The sequence below is a fragment of the Oncorhynchus masou genome, chromosome 31, assembly GCF_036934945.1.
Source record: "Oncorhynchus masou masou isolate Uvic2021 chromosome 31, UVic_Omas_1.1, whole genome shotgun sequence".
Classification (NCBI taxonomy): Eukaryota; Metazoa; Chordata; class Actinopteri; order Salmoniformes; family Salmonidae; genus Oncorhynchus; species Oncorhynchus masou.
This window is the reverse complement of record NC_088242.1, coordinates 12,806,587-12,822,502: the sequence shown is the minus strand read 5'-3', so window position 1 is coordinate 12,822,502 and position 15,916 is coordinate 12,806,587. Positions and strand designations below refer to the sequence as shown.

The following is a 15,916-nucleotide window of genomic DNA, read 5'->3' as shown; positions in this document are numbered from 1 at the left end:
TGGGTTATGGTGTGGATTGCTGAGGATGTTTTTATTTAATCCATTTTAGAATATGGCTGTGATGTAACAAAATGTGGAAAAAGTCATGGGGTCTGAATACTTTCCAAAGGCACTGTATGTTATACAATGGTGGAGGAGTGCCAAGATGGGAGGCGCGGTGGCTTTAAAACAGTGGCCCTGTCAGCCGTCTAGTGTATATATAAACCATTGGGTGCACCAGTGGGTGGAGGGTGTCTTAACTTGCGTCTGTCCTCCTTTATCATGCTAAATGCCAACTGATAGGTGTTAGCTGTGTGGGAGTGTTAAACTGTGGGGGATTTCCATGGCAGGTTATGTTGTCAAGCCTCCCCATCTGTGATATTTTAGGATGTCCTCCTGTGGGTCAAAACTACACATCCTTTATGTTAGAAAATATAGATGTGAGAATGGACACATCTGTTACACACATCAACACAGTCGTGAAGAGGGCAGGACAACGCCTCTTCTCCCTAAGGAGGCTAAAATGGTTTTGCATAGCCCTTCAGATCCTCAAAAAGGTATACAGCTGCACCATTGAGAGCCTCTTAACAGGCTGCATCACCTCTTGGTATGGCAAGTGCTTGGCATCCGACCGTAAGGTGCTACAGAGGGTAGTGCGTATGGCCCAGTACATCACTGTGGCTGACCTCCCTGCCATCCAGGACCTCTATACCAGGCGGTGTCAGAGGAAGGCCCTAAAAATTGTTAAAGACTCTAGTCACCCAAGTGATAGACTGTTCTCTCTGCTACCACACGGCAAGCGGTACCGATGCACCAAAAACCCTGAACAGCTTCTACCCCCAAGCCATAAGACTGCTAAATAGTTAGTTAAATAGTTAACCAAATAGCTACCCGGATCTCTGCATTGACCATTTTTGCACTAACTTCTTTTGACTCATCACATATGCTGTTGCTACTATTTATTATCTATCCTGTTGCCTAGTCACTTTATTCCTAGTTTTTGTACATATCTACCTCAATTAGCTCGTACCTCTGCACGCTGACTCTGTACTGGTACCCCGTGTATATAGCCAAGTTATTGTTACTAATTGTGTATTTGTTATTACTTTTATTATTACATGTTTTACTTTTCTATTATTTCACTATTTTCTTTCTCTCTGGGAAGACTAACATTTCAATGTGACGAATAACATTTGATTTGATTTGATTACCATGGTCTCTCCAGCAGGAGGGGATCTCCTGCAGCGGGAAAGGGGGGATTAACCTTTTTTGTGCCTCCCAATGGATATACGTGTAGCCATGCCCCGAGCAATGCCTTCTACAAGCCTGTAATGAACTCAGCTAGTGTCACAACAACAGGCTTAGAAAAGGTCAGGCAACTAGGGAGTCATGTGGCTTTAAGGCAAAATGTCTATGCTAAGATATCATTCTGAATGTATTAGTTCACGTGGTTCACCACTGCCGCACTCCTCTAAGCCAAGGTTTTAAATGCAACAAAAAAATGGTTGTCTAGGCCATCTAGCGAATAAATAAATAATGATGTCAGAGAACACCTGGTGACGGTTGTGTATGACTCATTGAATCTAAAGGAAAATACAATGGTAATTTACCTCCATTTTGAGCTGGGTTGTCCAAATGGCACAGGCACTGAGTCATCTTTAACATCGGTGAAATGTCTCCAAATCAGTAATCAGTGACATTAGGAGGGAATAAGAGAGAGGCCGTATCGTGTGCAGTGGCACGTTAAGATGCACAGTTTCCCCTTCATCGTTGTGTGGTCCGCCTTTACATCCTTGACATCCTCACCATTATAATCAGTCTTTTTATTCTTCTTTTAGTTACAAATCCATTAGGATAATTCTCTTAATTAAACTGTCGGAAATACTTTGTGTTCTCTGTCGCCTTCCTTTTTGCATGATGTATCATACAGGATTAATCACACTTAATCAAATACCAATTCGATTACAATTGAATGAGGCTTATCTTTTCTGTTTACCACTATCCCCCTATTACCACTATTAACAGTAGAATGTGCAAATGATGAGGATATGCTGTTGAAAAATGGTAAACGTGATATTTGTTGAAAAGTCCACTTCACAGTAGCTGCTGTTGTTGCATAGTTTGGTATTCCTTGCCTCAAATTGATTTCAGATTGTGGCATTAATTGCTTTTGCCGTGGATACTTATATTTGAAGCATGATTCATTTGTGATCGATAGAAGTATTTAATAATTAATCATACTTCAAATGTAAGTATTCACTGCAAAAGTAATTAAATCCACAATCTGAAATACATTTTATAGGACTCCAAAGATCAAATCAAATTGTATTCCTCACATGCTTCATAAACAATAGGTGTAGACTAACACTGAAATGCTTACTTACAGGCCCTTCCCAATAATGTAAAGAGAAAAAAATTGAAATAATATAAAAATAATAAAACAAAGAATAAATACACAATAGGTTGGCTATGTACACGGTATACCAGTACTGAGTCGCTGTGCAGGGGTACGAGGTAATTGAGGTAGACATGTACATATACTGTAGGTAGGGATAAAGTGACTAGGCAACATGACAGTTAATAAACAGTAGCATCAGCGTATGTGATGAGTCAAAAGAGTCAATGCAGATAGCCCGGGTAGTTGCTTGTTTACTGTTGCCGTCGCTCGATAGCGACAGTTTATGTCTGTATACCTCTCATTCTGTGTCCATTGTGGCTATTGATTGGGTTTATGTCTATATACCACTCCCATTATGTGTCCATTGTGGCTATTGATTGGGTTTATGTCTATATACCTCTCTCATTCTGTGTCCATTGTGGCTATCGATGGGGTTTTGTTTCATCATGTTTAGAGATGATTGCCAAATGGTTAATGTAAAAAAAAAATATAGATGGTAAATTGTATTTCAAGATTGGTTTTCCATCTTTACAAAACATAAAATTACCCTGCATCCCGCCTGAAAGTTCTCATCAAGAATTTCTTTAAATTCTAGTTCTAGACTGCCTAATAATACTAAATGTGCCAGATTCAATCCCGCAAAGTGCATTTTAAGCTCATCTGTGACTTATCTGACAAGCTCTGGAAACACTGGAGATGCCGTCTCACTAATAGAGATGATGGACCTCTGAATAGCTGGACAGCGGATGAGCTTTACAGAGCTGTCAAACTTCATCCAGAAATTATTAGTCAAGTCATTCAAGCGCAAAGGAGCATTTTACAGACTGCAACCATCAGCATAATGTACTCAGACAATTTTATGCCCGCCCGTTCTTCTACTGCCATACTATGCTGGATCCCATAGCATTACAGAAACCCATTGCAAACTTGGTAGCTCACTGACATGATTTGCAGGTGAACATATCTTAATGTCTATCAAGTCAGTATTTTGCAGGAGAGCTTTAGTCATTTCATCAGAGTTATTCATGTGATTGATTATAAACGTGTTAAGTCAGTCTACGTTTTGTCATGAATGAGTGAAGGGTATATTGCTGTCTTATAGCATAGCGTTACAACCTGTGAAGATGGCCTCTGAGGATACAAATGTAATAATAGGGTTGCAGAATTCTGGAAACATTCCACGGTTTTCCAGAAACCCTGGGTTGGAGGATTTCAGATTTCCTGTTTATTCCCTCCTGATGGCAGGAATTTTCCAACCAGGGTTTATGGAAAACCTATTTATTTTTTATTACCAGGTTTTTGTAACGTTATGTGTGACATCGATGAAGAGAATAAAAAATAATTGCTTTCTCTAACTATGTCACAGAACTTGTGAGCTGGGGTTTGAACATAATATCCTGAAAATATAAAAGCTGGTGTCTCAACAGAATATGTTGCTGTATCTTTAATCTGCCCAGGGGAGTTTCAACATTTCTTTATTAAACTGACCAATGCCCAAGACACCAGAGATTTATTGCTATTATAAAGTTTGACACAAGTGATGAATGACACTGTTTCAGGTTATATAACCACATATACGCTATTTTTCAACCACATGTTTGCTTACTCATGATGAACACTGTGTTTTCTGATTTTCAGCAGCCTGAGCCAAAGCATATCATCCAAAAACATAGGATATCTACCACCCTGATCAAATCAAATTGTATTTGTCACGTGTGCTGAATACAACAGTGAAATTCTTACTTACAAGCCCTAACCAACAATGCAGTTTAAAAAAATATACAGTATATATCTATATATATATGAATAAGAAGTAAAAGTAACAAATAATTACAGAGCAGCGGTAAAATAACAATAGCGAGGCTATATATCAATATATATATATAATATATGTCAATGTGCGGGGGCACCGGTTAGTCGAGGTAATATGTACATGTAGGTAGAGTTATCAAAGTGACTATGCATGGATGGTTCCCTTTGAGCTCTGTAGACTTTTAACATTTGTACTTTTCCTATCTGTGGTGGTATGGTTGACTGCCCCTTGGAAACATTTGATGAGAGCTCTCCCCTGGGAGCTCAGATACTGAAGAACAGAAACAAACTTCAGTGACCATTGTCTGTTAGAATTTCAAAGCATGTTTTTTTATTCCCCTTCCCCCTTTCCCCTCTTTTCATTTGGTTGACCTCCAAAAAGGAAAGTATTTTATAGAGGAGGAAAAATGTCCATAGAATAGTGAACAGCAGTTCACCTTATTCTGTTTTGGCCATTGATATAAACTGTAGTCACTTGATGAACCAACCCTCCAGAAAACATCCACATATATTCAGAATTGCAAATGGAACTTCTTTCAACAGTGAGATGAATGTAGATTTGTCCTGTGGGATGTATTTCAGGTACAACTGCTCCAGCCTTGCTGAACAGTACCTCCAACCAGCTCTACCTCCACTTCCAGAGTGATATCAGTGTTGTTGCTGCTGGATTCCACCTTGAGTACAAAAGTGAGTACACTGTGTGTCTCATCATGAAACCTTCATTTTCTCCATATCCTCTGACCCTGTGAAAAAGAGGAATCTACAAGATTTCCTCTTGGCTAATAAAATGTTGCTTACTTCTCTCTCTCTCTTCTTTCTCTCTCTCTCTTTCTCTCTCTTTCTCTCTCTCTTTATCTCTCTCTCTTCTCTCTCTCTTTCTCTCTCTCTTTATCTCTCTTTATCTCTCTTCTCTCTCTCTTTCTCTCTTTCTCTCTCTCCTCTCTCGCTCCCTCTCTTCTCTCTCTCCTCTCTCTTTCTCTCCTTCCTTCTGGAACATGTAGTAGCATCACCTACAGTGCAGCTAACACTGAATCAAAAGCACTCAACGGGGCATTCTACTTTTATAATGTTAAAAATTAAGCAGCTGGGTGAGGCATGTGCATTTTGACATTTGAAAGCTTTAGAAAAATTACCAAAGCTGTCAGCATAAATGGTTCAACATGTACAGCATAATTCACTGATAACAATTCTGTTAACGAAAAAATAAATACCAAGGAAACTGGCTGATAAAATCCAATTGCTCTACCTTTTACCATGGGTTGGAGCCTGATGGGAATTCCTCTTTTCAACTCTGAAATGGGCTCCCAATCTGTACTGTGTGGACACTGATAGCATCAGAGATAGTCTGTCTCTCTGGCCGCTTGCCTCATCTGCCTCTGTCTCAACAGAAGAAACAGTGCCCTTTAGCTGCTGTGGACAGTCCTGATGTAAACCATTTTACCTTATTCATTCTTACACCTCAACATCCTCTGCTACTATCTCTAAGTCCTCTCAGCGGGGATCCCAATTCAGGCTATTTCCCCTTTCTCAGCCCACTTAAAAGTGTATCCCCCATGTGCAGCCTATGTGCTATGTGATCCGGCAGGGTTGTTCAACTGGCGGCCCGCGGGCCAGATCCGGCCCATTTATTAATCCCTTTGATAAATTCTTAACATTAAGAAATTATCCGCAAAAAAATCCCTTCCAAAATCCGGCTTTCAGTGCCAAAACACTCTCACATTACATAAGCTCACAAACACAAAACACACACACGTACATGCATATTGACGCCACACACACACACTCACACATACTCACACTTTCACAATCTTCACAAACACTGCTACTACTCTGTTTATTATCTATCCTGATTGCCTAGTCACTTTTAACCCGACCTACACGTACATATTACCTCAATTACCTCAACTACCTTGTACCCCTGCACATTGACTCGGTACCGGTACTCCTTGTATATAGGCTTGTTATTGTATTGTGTTACTATTTTTTTCTTATTTGCAAATGTTTCTTACTTTTTAACTCTGCGTTGTTGGGAAAGTGCTCGTAAGTAAGCATTTCACTGTAAAGCCTACACCTGTTGTATTTTGTGACAAATACAATACACACCAATACTGTGGTTGTCTATACAGTAGTGTGGTTTCTAGCAGTATCTAGCATTTTGCAGTTTCTAGCGCCTATGTGGCATGTTGATTTATTTGGTTTTTTTTTCACATGAATTTGGCTCTAGCATTTGAATGGTTTATGCTAAAAATATTATGACCTCATTCTTAAAAGCTACAACTCTCAGGAACTCATACATGCCTTTTCTGATAACCCTAACCCTTCTGTTTCCCTGTCTGATAACCCTAACCCTTCTGTTTCCCTGTCTGATAACCCTAACCCTTCTGTTTCCCTGTCTGATAACCCTAACCCTTCTGTTTCTCTGTCTGATAACCCTAACCCTTCTGTTTCCCTGTCTGATAACCCTAACCCTTCTGTTTCCCTGTCTGATAACCCTAACCCTTCTGTTTCTCTGTCTGATAACCCTAACCCTTCTGTTTCCCTGTCTGATAACCCTAACCCTTCTGTTTCTCTGTCTGATAACCCTAACCCTTCTGTTTCCCTGTCTGATAACCCTAACCCTTCTGTTTCCCTGTCTGATAACCCTAACCCTTCTGTTTCCCTGTCTGATAACCCTAACCCTTCTGTTTCCCTGTCTGATAACCCTAACCCTTCTGTTTCCCTGTCTGATAACCCTAACCCTTCTGTTTCTCTGTCTGATAACCCTAACCCTTCTGTTTCCCTGTCTGATAACCCTAACCCTTCTGTTTCCCTGTCTGATAACCCTAACCCTTCTGTTTCCCTGTCTGATAACGCTAACCCTTCTGTTTCTCTGTCTGATAACCCTAACCCTTCTGTTTCCCTGTCTGATAACCCTAACCCTTCTGTTTGCCTGTCTGATAACCCTAACTCTTCTGTTTCTCTGTCTGATAACCCTAACCCTTCTGTTTCCCTGTCTGATAACCCTTCTGTTTCCCTGTCTGATAACCCTAACCCTTCTGATAACCCTAACCCTTCTATTTCCCTGTCTGATAACCCTAACCCTTCTGTTTCCCTGTCTAATGGGAGGGAAACAGGGATTCATTTATAACACCTAATGACTGAGGGAAATTAATTCAATGCATACTTCCTTCACACTGGAATTTGGCATTTGTCACATACGTGAGGGGAGACGGACCAAGGCGCAGCTGATGTTGAGTTCCACATATTTATTATAAAGTGAAACTTAGCAAGAACAAAACAAATAAACCAATAAACTAACAACGAAACGTGGTGCACAAAACACAAAATAATATCCCACAAACACAGGTGGGAACAATAACTACTTAAATATGATCCCCCTTTTAGAGACAACGATTACCAGCTGCCTCTAATTGGGATTCATACAAATCACCAACATAGAAATAATAAACTAGAACCCCACATAGAAATAATAAACTAGAATACCCCCCAGTCATGCTTAGTTTTCAGATTTTTTTTATGTGACCTAATTACTTTAAAGAAGCTTTTAATAGTTGTTTAAATAAAAACAAATAATGGTGTCGTGTCTTTGGCTATGCCGGAGATATGACAGGTGCTTACACAAAAGAAAAGGGCTGGGTTTGAGTGAAAAAGCAGGAAGACTGAGTAACAAAGGAAGAAGCAGTGCTATCGTAAATACAGAATCTTATGCATTCTAAATTACCGCCCATTTGGAAATGGAAAATGCAATAAATATTTACTCTGAGCTGCGCTACGGTAGGTTGGTGAATTGGATACGTTGTAGTAACATCATTGTGTGGTAGACGGAATACTCTGTCTGTTCCTTCCTAACCTGCGTTTGCAGCTGCTGTTGTTAACTCAACAGCTAGGAGGTATCACTTCTGTAGTGAATAAGAGTTCAAAGTTCATACCATTCGCAACCAAAGCTCACGCTGATGTTGGCTTCGTTCTGTAGTTATTATCTGAACCATTCTGACATTGGACCGTCGTCCTCACATCCTCGGAACAGGAGCTTATATTTTCGTCAAGGCTTTATATAGTGGAGCGAGAAGGGTGTGTCTGAAAAGTTTTATAACTCATGACTCTTCGCAGGGGCGGGCCACTGTTTGAGCAAAACCCTAACCTTATGAAAACCCAATTCTCACATTTTAGAACCTAAAATCACATTTCATGCCATCACAAATAAGTTCATATTCAAACATTTCAATTGAACAACAATTCCATGTGAATCTGATAACTCTGATGTGTAGACTTTCCGCTGTAGAGTTTATGTCATCTTATCATTGATGAGAATGTCTCAGATGACAACCGAACTGACATCATATCCATTAAGTACCACCGCATTTGTTCAATTGGTCGGATTACCAGAATATAGTTAATTTCCCCCCACCTTCTGATGTTCCCAGAATCTCTATGTTAACCAAGGGGTTTGCAAATGTAACATCAGTAGGGTAGAGAGAGGAAAAAGGGGGGAAGAGGTATTTATGACTGTCATAAACCTACCCCCAGGCCAACGTCATGACAGTGGTGAGCGAGAGTTGCGCCTTTACCTTTTCAATGATGATAAAACATCTTGGTTGCACCTCGACTCACGTTGACTGAGCGTCCTCCACTTCTTTCCTGATTACTTTTAGCAACATTTAATATGAAGAAAAGTGCTTTATTGGTGTTTGTGTGTTGCTTTTTTATACAGTTCTTCCGAAGCATGTGTAAGTAATAATAACCCTTTTTTTTTATATACATCTGGCCGCCGTAAGTATATAGTTGAATAGTCCAGTCAAACAGCATCAACCGTAAGGGATCTAACCAGGAAACGTACCAACGTTTTTTAATCAGTCTTATCTTGATTAGAGATTGATTATTTCTCTCACCGCTGCACAAAGAGGAGATATTTAACACAGGGCATGACTCCTTCTGGTCACTACACAACCATACATGCTAGATTAGGCTTGTTAACCCTGGAGTCCTTGCTCAGTTGCCAACCTGGAACCTCCTTAATACAATCATTGCGACGGCAACCTTGTTTAACCCTTCGCCTCTCCATAGCAACACTTCCCTTTCCAAGTCGTTGTTGTAAATGAGAATGTCTCCTCAATCAATCGATCTGTTCAAATGAAGCTAAAACATGGCAAAAAGTCTAATGTGGCCCTTACTAATAGCTTTGGACAAAACTGAGAGTCAGGATGTTACAAATTAAAGAAGTTTAGGCCAATTTAGTATGTATTCTTTGCCAATTGTCTTTATTATTTATTATTGTCTATATTAATACACATCATTGGCAGGATGTCTTCCTGGAAGCGTTATGCCTGATATAGCCATGCCATTTCTAGAATGTTATGCAAAATAGGGGAGAGCCAGTGTTTTGTAAAGGACATCAACTGTATAATTAACCAATAAGGCACGAGGAGGTGTGGTATATGCAGTGGTGTAAAGTACTTAAGTAAAAATAATTTCAAGTATTTTGGGGTATCTGTACTTTATTTTACTATTTTATATTTTTGCCTACTACTTCACTACATACTACATTCATAAAGAAAATAATGTACTTTTTACTCCATACATTTTCCCTGACACCCAAAAGTACGTATTGCATTTTGACAGGAGAATGTCCAATTCACACACTTATCAAGAGAATGTCCCTGGTCATCCCTACTGCCTCTGATCAGGTGGTCTCACTAAACACAAATGCTTTCATTGTGTTGGAGTGTGCCCCTAGCTATCCGTCAATTTAAAATAAACAAGAAAATGGTGCCGTCTGGTTTTACTTTTGATACTTAAGTATATTTAAAACCAAATACTTTTAGACTTTTACTCAAGTAGTGTATCACTGGGTGACTTTTTTACTTGAGTAATTTTAGGGTATCTTTACTTTTACACAAGTATGAGAATTTAGTACTTTTTTCACCACTGTGTATATGGCCAATATACCACGGCTAAGAACTGTTCTTATGTATGACGCAATAGCAGAGTGCCTGGATACAGCCTTTAGCCGTGGTATATTGTCCATATACCACAAACACCCGAGGTGCCTTATTGCTATTATAAACTGGTTACCAACGTAATTAGAACAGAAAAAAGAAACGTTTTGTCATACCCATGGTATATATAATATCCATTTTTACCTAGAGCTATGTGTACTGTAAAAATAGATATTATTAAAGAAGAATAGCTTCGTGACTTTCTGTCAGAACAAGAGGAGCTTGTTATATTTGCATAGAGATGGTTGTCATTGACTTTTAGGTTCACCCTGAATGTTTACCGTTGGATGACTGTGGCTGCATCTTCATGATCCTAGACTGAATCTGGCTTGTGCACGGTAGTTACGAAGTTCCACATCTAAAATGAGATTCACGCCACGTGTTTTTATCACACATCAAGATGGTGAATTTGGGTGAGGAGACAAGTGTATTAAATGTTTGACTTTCTGGATCTTGAAGGCTGAATTCCTGCCTGGATCAGTCTGTTGTGGTTGTAGAGAAAATGTCAGATTTTTTCCCTCAAGGGTTATCATTTATCCTCTGAGAGAGACTATGGCCATGTGGCATTTTATTGATTTATTCTGCAGAAAAACACTTCAAATGGTTGGTATGTGTAACGTGTGTCAGCTAGATGGAATTGGAATTAACAAGTGGTATTGATCTAACGTTAAATAAATGTGTTAGTAGTTTGGTACAAGCCAGGGTTCTGATGCCTTAGCATTTAAAGAAATGCCCAGTGCTCTTTTTGTGGTTCACTGTTTTTTGACCAGTTGCATACTGTACATTTCCGCTCACTCCCTCCTGAACAGGAGTACATGCTCCTTAGAATATATTGAAAGTAACTTGCTCCGAATTCTGCTGTGAATTCTCCTTGAACCAAAGCTAATGTTTAATCTCCCTAGTCTCGCCCTAGCCGCCCACAGCCATTTGGGCTTCCCTGTTTGAAACAGTCACCTACACATTAGCAGTGTGACAGTGTTTGTTGGCTTTTGTTGTGTTGGGTAATGTAGGCATTGCAGGTGAAAGTCCTTTGCTATTGATGGGTAGAAAAATAATGAGAGAGTTTTACACACACTCACAACTGCACGGTGCTACCTGCTGAGTGGTGCAATCCAAACAAGACAAATTTATACAGGATCTCCTTTCATTGGCTTGACGAATGTGGTTGTCATGGCAACATACTCTCTCACTGTCTCCTCCTGCAGTGTGTACAGTTTTAACCCACTGGAAGATGTTTTCAAGAAATGAACAAAATCACGATGCATATTTAAATAACACGGATCAGTGGGTATGCTATTTTCAGATTTTTTTTATAACAATACTGTTTTAGCGTTCTAAATGTAGAAGCTTTACAAGGTTACAAACTACAGCATAAAATACACTTTTAGTTTCATGACGTTGTCAGTACCCTGTGCCCCTTGGTACCCGACTGTGGTTATGTATCTGCATTACCTTCCTATGACTGGGGGCTTATAACCATCCAAATGACAAATGATTTAACTATAGAAAACTTAACAAACGTACAAAAATCCAAAACCAATAATCATCTTGTCTATTTTAATAGCTATAAGCTATACCAGAGCCTGTTGACAGCATACAATAATCATATCCACTTGCCTTTACAATACTCGCCGATGTGTTTGCCTCTTCTTGCTCCAGCTTTGAGGAATACTGTTCTCTGAAACATGAAAACAGGATCACCACACTGAGTATTGAAGACCAATCAATCATGTGATGTGCAACATCAAGTACTTTATCTAAGCAGGCATGATGAGGCCTTTTTTATGTCTCTGCTCCATCTAGCCGTTGGTCTCACTGCCTGTCCGGAGCCAGTGGTGCCTGCCAATGGCATCAAAACAGCGGACAGGTACATGGTCAATGAGGTGGTGTCATTCAGCTGTGAACCGGGATACATGCTGCAGGTGAGAGCTGTACTGTGTTCCCACCTCTGTGTCAACGTGCTGCTAAGCTTTATCCCCTAAGTGAATGTGTAAAGACATTGTGTGATGTGTCGCATGTCTAGTATGCAAAGTCAACTCAGCAACTCAGCAAACTTTGATTTGTCTTTGAGTTCAGTGTGCTGAGAACCCCCTACCTTCACATTATAGAGAGAAACCCCCTACCTTCACATTATAGAGAGAAACCCCATACCTTTACATTATAGAGAGAAACCCCCTACCTTCACATTATAGAGAGAAACCCCCTACCTTTACATCTGAGAGAGAAACTCCCTACCTTCACATTATAGAGAGAAACCCCCTACCTTTACATCTGAGAGAGAAACCCCCTACCTTTACATTATAGAGAGAAACCCCCTACCTTCACATTATAGAGAGAAACCCCATACCTTTACATTATAGAGAGAAACCCCCTACCTTCACATTATAGAGAGAAACCCCCTACCTTTACATCTGAGAGAGAAACTCCCTACCTTCACATTATAGAGAGAAACCCCCTACCTTTACATCTGAGAGAGAAACCCCCTACCTTTACATTATAGAGAGAAACCTCCTACCTTTACATCTGAGAGAGAAACCCCCTACCTTTAATATGAGAGAGAAACCCCCTACCTTCACATTATAGAGAGAAACCCCCTACCTTTACATCTGAGAGAGAAACCCCCTACCTTCACATTATAGAGATAAACCCCCTACCCTTACATTATAGAGAGAAACCACTTACCTTTACATTATAGAGAGAAACCCCCTACCTTTGCATTATCCCCTACCTTCACATCTGAGAGAGAAACCCCCTACCTTCACATTATAGAGAGAAACCCCATACCTTCACATTATAGAGAGAAACCCCTACCTTTACATTATAGAGAGAAACCCCCTACCTTCACATTATAGAGAGAAACCCCCTACCTTCACATTATAGAGAGAAACCCCCTACCTTTACATTATAGAGAGAAACCCCCTACCTTCACATTATAGAGAGAAACCCCCTACCTTTACATTATAGAGAGAAACCCCCTACCTTCACATTATAGAGAGAAACCTCCTACCTTTACATTATAGAGAGAAACCCCCTACCTTTACATTATAGAGAGAAACCCCCTACCTTCACATTATAGAGAGAACCCCATACCTTTACATTATAGAGAGAAACCCCCTACCTTCTCGTTATAGAGAGAAACCCCCTACCTTTACATTACATTATAGAGAGAAACCCCCTACCTTTACATTATAGAGAGAAACCCCCTACCTTCACATTATAGAGAGAAACCCTATACTTTTACATTATAGAGAGAAACCCCCTACCTTCCTTTACATTACATTATAGAGAGAAACCCCCTACCTTTACATCTGAGAGAGAAACCCCCTACCTTTACATCTGAGAGAGAAACCCCCTACCTTTACATCTGAGAGAGAAACCCCCTACCTTCACATTATAGAGAGAAACCTCCTACCTTTACATTATAGAGAGAAACCCCCTACCTTTACATTATAGAGAGAAACCCCCTACCTTCACATTATAGAGAGAACCCCATACCTTTACATTATAGAGAGAAACCCCCTACCTTCTCGTTATAGAGAGAAACCCCCTACCTTTACATTACATTATAGAGAGAAACCCCCTACCTTTACATTATAGAGAGAAGCCCCCTACCTTCACATTATAGAGAGAAACCCTATACTTTTACATTATAGAGAGAAACCCCCTACCTTCCTTTACATTACATTATAGAGAGAAACCCCCTACCTTTACATCTGAGAGAGAAACCCCCTACCTTTACATCTGAGAGAGAAACCCCCTACCTTTACATCTGAGAGAGAAACCCCCTACCTTTACATCTGAGAGAGAAACCCCCTACCTTTACATTACATTATAGAGAGAAACCCCCTACCTTTACATTATAGAGAGAAACCCCCTACCTTCACATTATAGAGAGAAACCCTATACTTTTACATTATAGAGAGAAACCCCCTACCTTCCTTTACATTACATTATAGAGAGAAACCCCCTACCTTTACATCTGAGAGAGAAACCCCCTACCTTTACATCTGAGAGAGAAACCCCCTACCTTTCTATTTTCCAGGGCCACTCTCATATATCCTGTATGCCAGGGACCGTGCGGCGCTGGAACTACCCTCCCCCTCTCTGCATTGGTAAGAACTTTTACTTGGAAGTGGTCACATTCAAGGCAATGGTTTACTGTTTCAGTGTTGTTCATTGTCTGCAATATTTTTTCAACGTGTGCCACACATTATGTGCATTTTTATTTTCCAGCAAAGTGCGGTGGAACAGCTGTTGACTTGGCCAATGTTATTTTAAGTCCTGGATTCCCTGGCAACTACCCTGGTAACATGGACTGTACATGGAGGATTCTTTTACCAGTTGGATATGGTGAGGAACCTGCTATGATAACGATAATGATAAGAAGCCATGGTTAATTTTAGTAATGCCAGAGATAATAGATGTATTTTTATATCATTTTTGTAATAATCTCTATTAGCTGTTGCAAAAGCAGCAGCTACTCTTCCTGGGCTCCACACAAAACATGGAACATTACATAATACCAAAACCATACCCTACTTCCTAAATTATTTTGCTTACCTGACCTAGAATACCTTACAGTCAAATGCCGACCGTATTATCTTCCAAGAGAATTCTCTTCGATTATGGTCACAACCATGTAACTGGAAACCAGAGGCTGCATTTATTGTAGCTGGGGATTTTAACAAAGCTCACCATACTGACCAATACAATTTGATTTGATTTGAATGCAGAACATTAATAGACAATATATTCAGGATTTACATCTCTCCCTGGAACTAACAAAATGTTGTTGTTGTTCTGTGACATCTTCCTTTCGGAAATGGATCCCTTTTATTTATCTTCTTTCTCTATCTACATATTGAGACATTTGCAGTCAGTTTAGCAATTTACAAGAGAGCTGTGGGTTGCAGCCCACATATTTGCGGTGCTTCACAGTTCAAATGACTCCAGAACAAAGTAAACACTCCAGATGTTAACAAGGTAATTGTGTGTGATTTATAAAGCTATTCAGGCTTTCGTCTGAGCACAAAGAATTCTCTCTACCTAACCCAAGAAAAATATTGTATGCTGTATCCAAAAGCAATTTTCTGCCCTATCAAGCAAGAACTTCACAAGTAAGAACAAGAATGATCATTTTGTGCTGTGTGTACCAACAATGCATTAGATTATGTTGTTTACAGGGCCCAATATTTTAAAAATATATATATATATTTTTTTTAAATACACGAGGCTTTGCAGACGCTGATGACAGCTTTTAGGACAGACAGAATGGGTAGGATAAAGCATTGTGAGAAAGAGGTACATGGCTGCATAACAACAAGATTATCGTTCAAAGGATTCTCCTAAGCATCACCAAGTGGCAAATGCTTTTTTCCAGCATCAGACCTTTGCTACACTTGGAAGAACCGAACATAACATAACAGAAAAAAATTGATTGTATTGTATTCATTTCCCATTTCTGTGTCTCCCCTGGAAAAACATGAGCTGAACTCAGTATTAGATTGCTGAATAATTTCTACCATCATAACATATTAGTGAGTTGAAGAGTTTTCTCAACGTGCAAACATGATGTAGCTTGACAAAAAAAAGGTTGGTACAGTAGGTCAAAAGCACATTAAATGAGCCAAGGTAATGTCTGCTAAATGCATTACATGATTACAACACATTTCACAACATCACTGTTAATAGTTAACACTTTAGGTAATCTCTAGTGAACAGATCTGTCTAA

The 15,916-nt window shown here is 39.7% G+C and overlaps 1 protein-coding gene across 1 annotated transcript in view; it reads left to right on the top strand.

Annotated features, from left to right (window-relative positions):
• The window catches only part of LOC135523452 (CUB and sushi domain-containing protein 1-like), a 422,532-nt gene that overhangs the window by 359,649 nt on the left and 46,967 nt on the right, over positions 1 to 15,916 (top strand). Inside the window, exons 37-40 of the mRNA XM_064950127.1 lie at positions 4,772 to 4,876; positions 11,989 to 12,107; positions 14,228 to 14,297; positions 14,419 to 14,535. Coding sequence (XP_064806199.1) covers positions 4,772 to 4,876; positions 11,989 to 12,107; positions 14,228 to 14,297; positions 14,419 to 14,535 — 411 coding nt within the window. The remainder of the gene's footprint in view (positions 1 to 4,771; positions 4,877 to 11,988; positions 12,108 to 14,227; positions 14,298 to 14,418; positions 14,536 to 15,916) is intronic.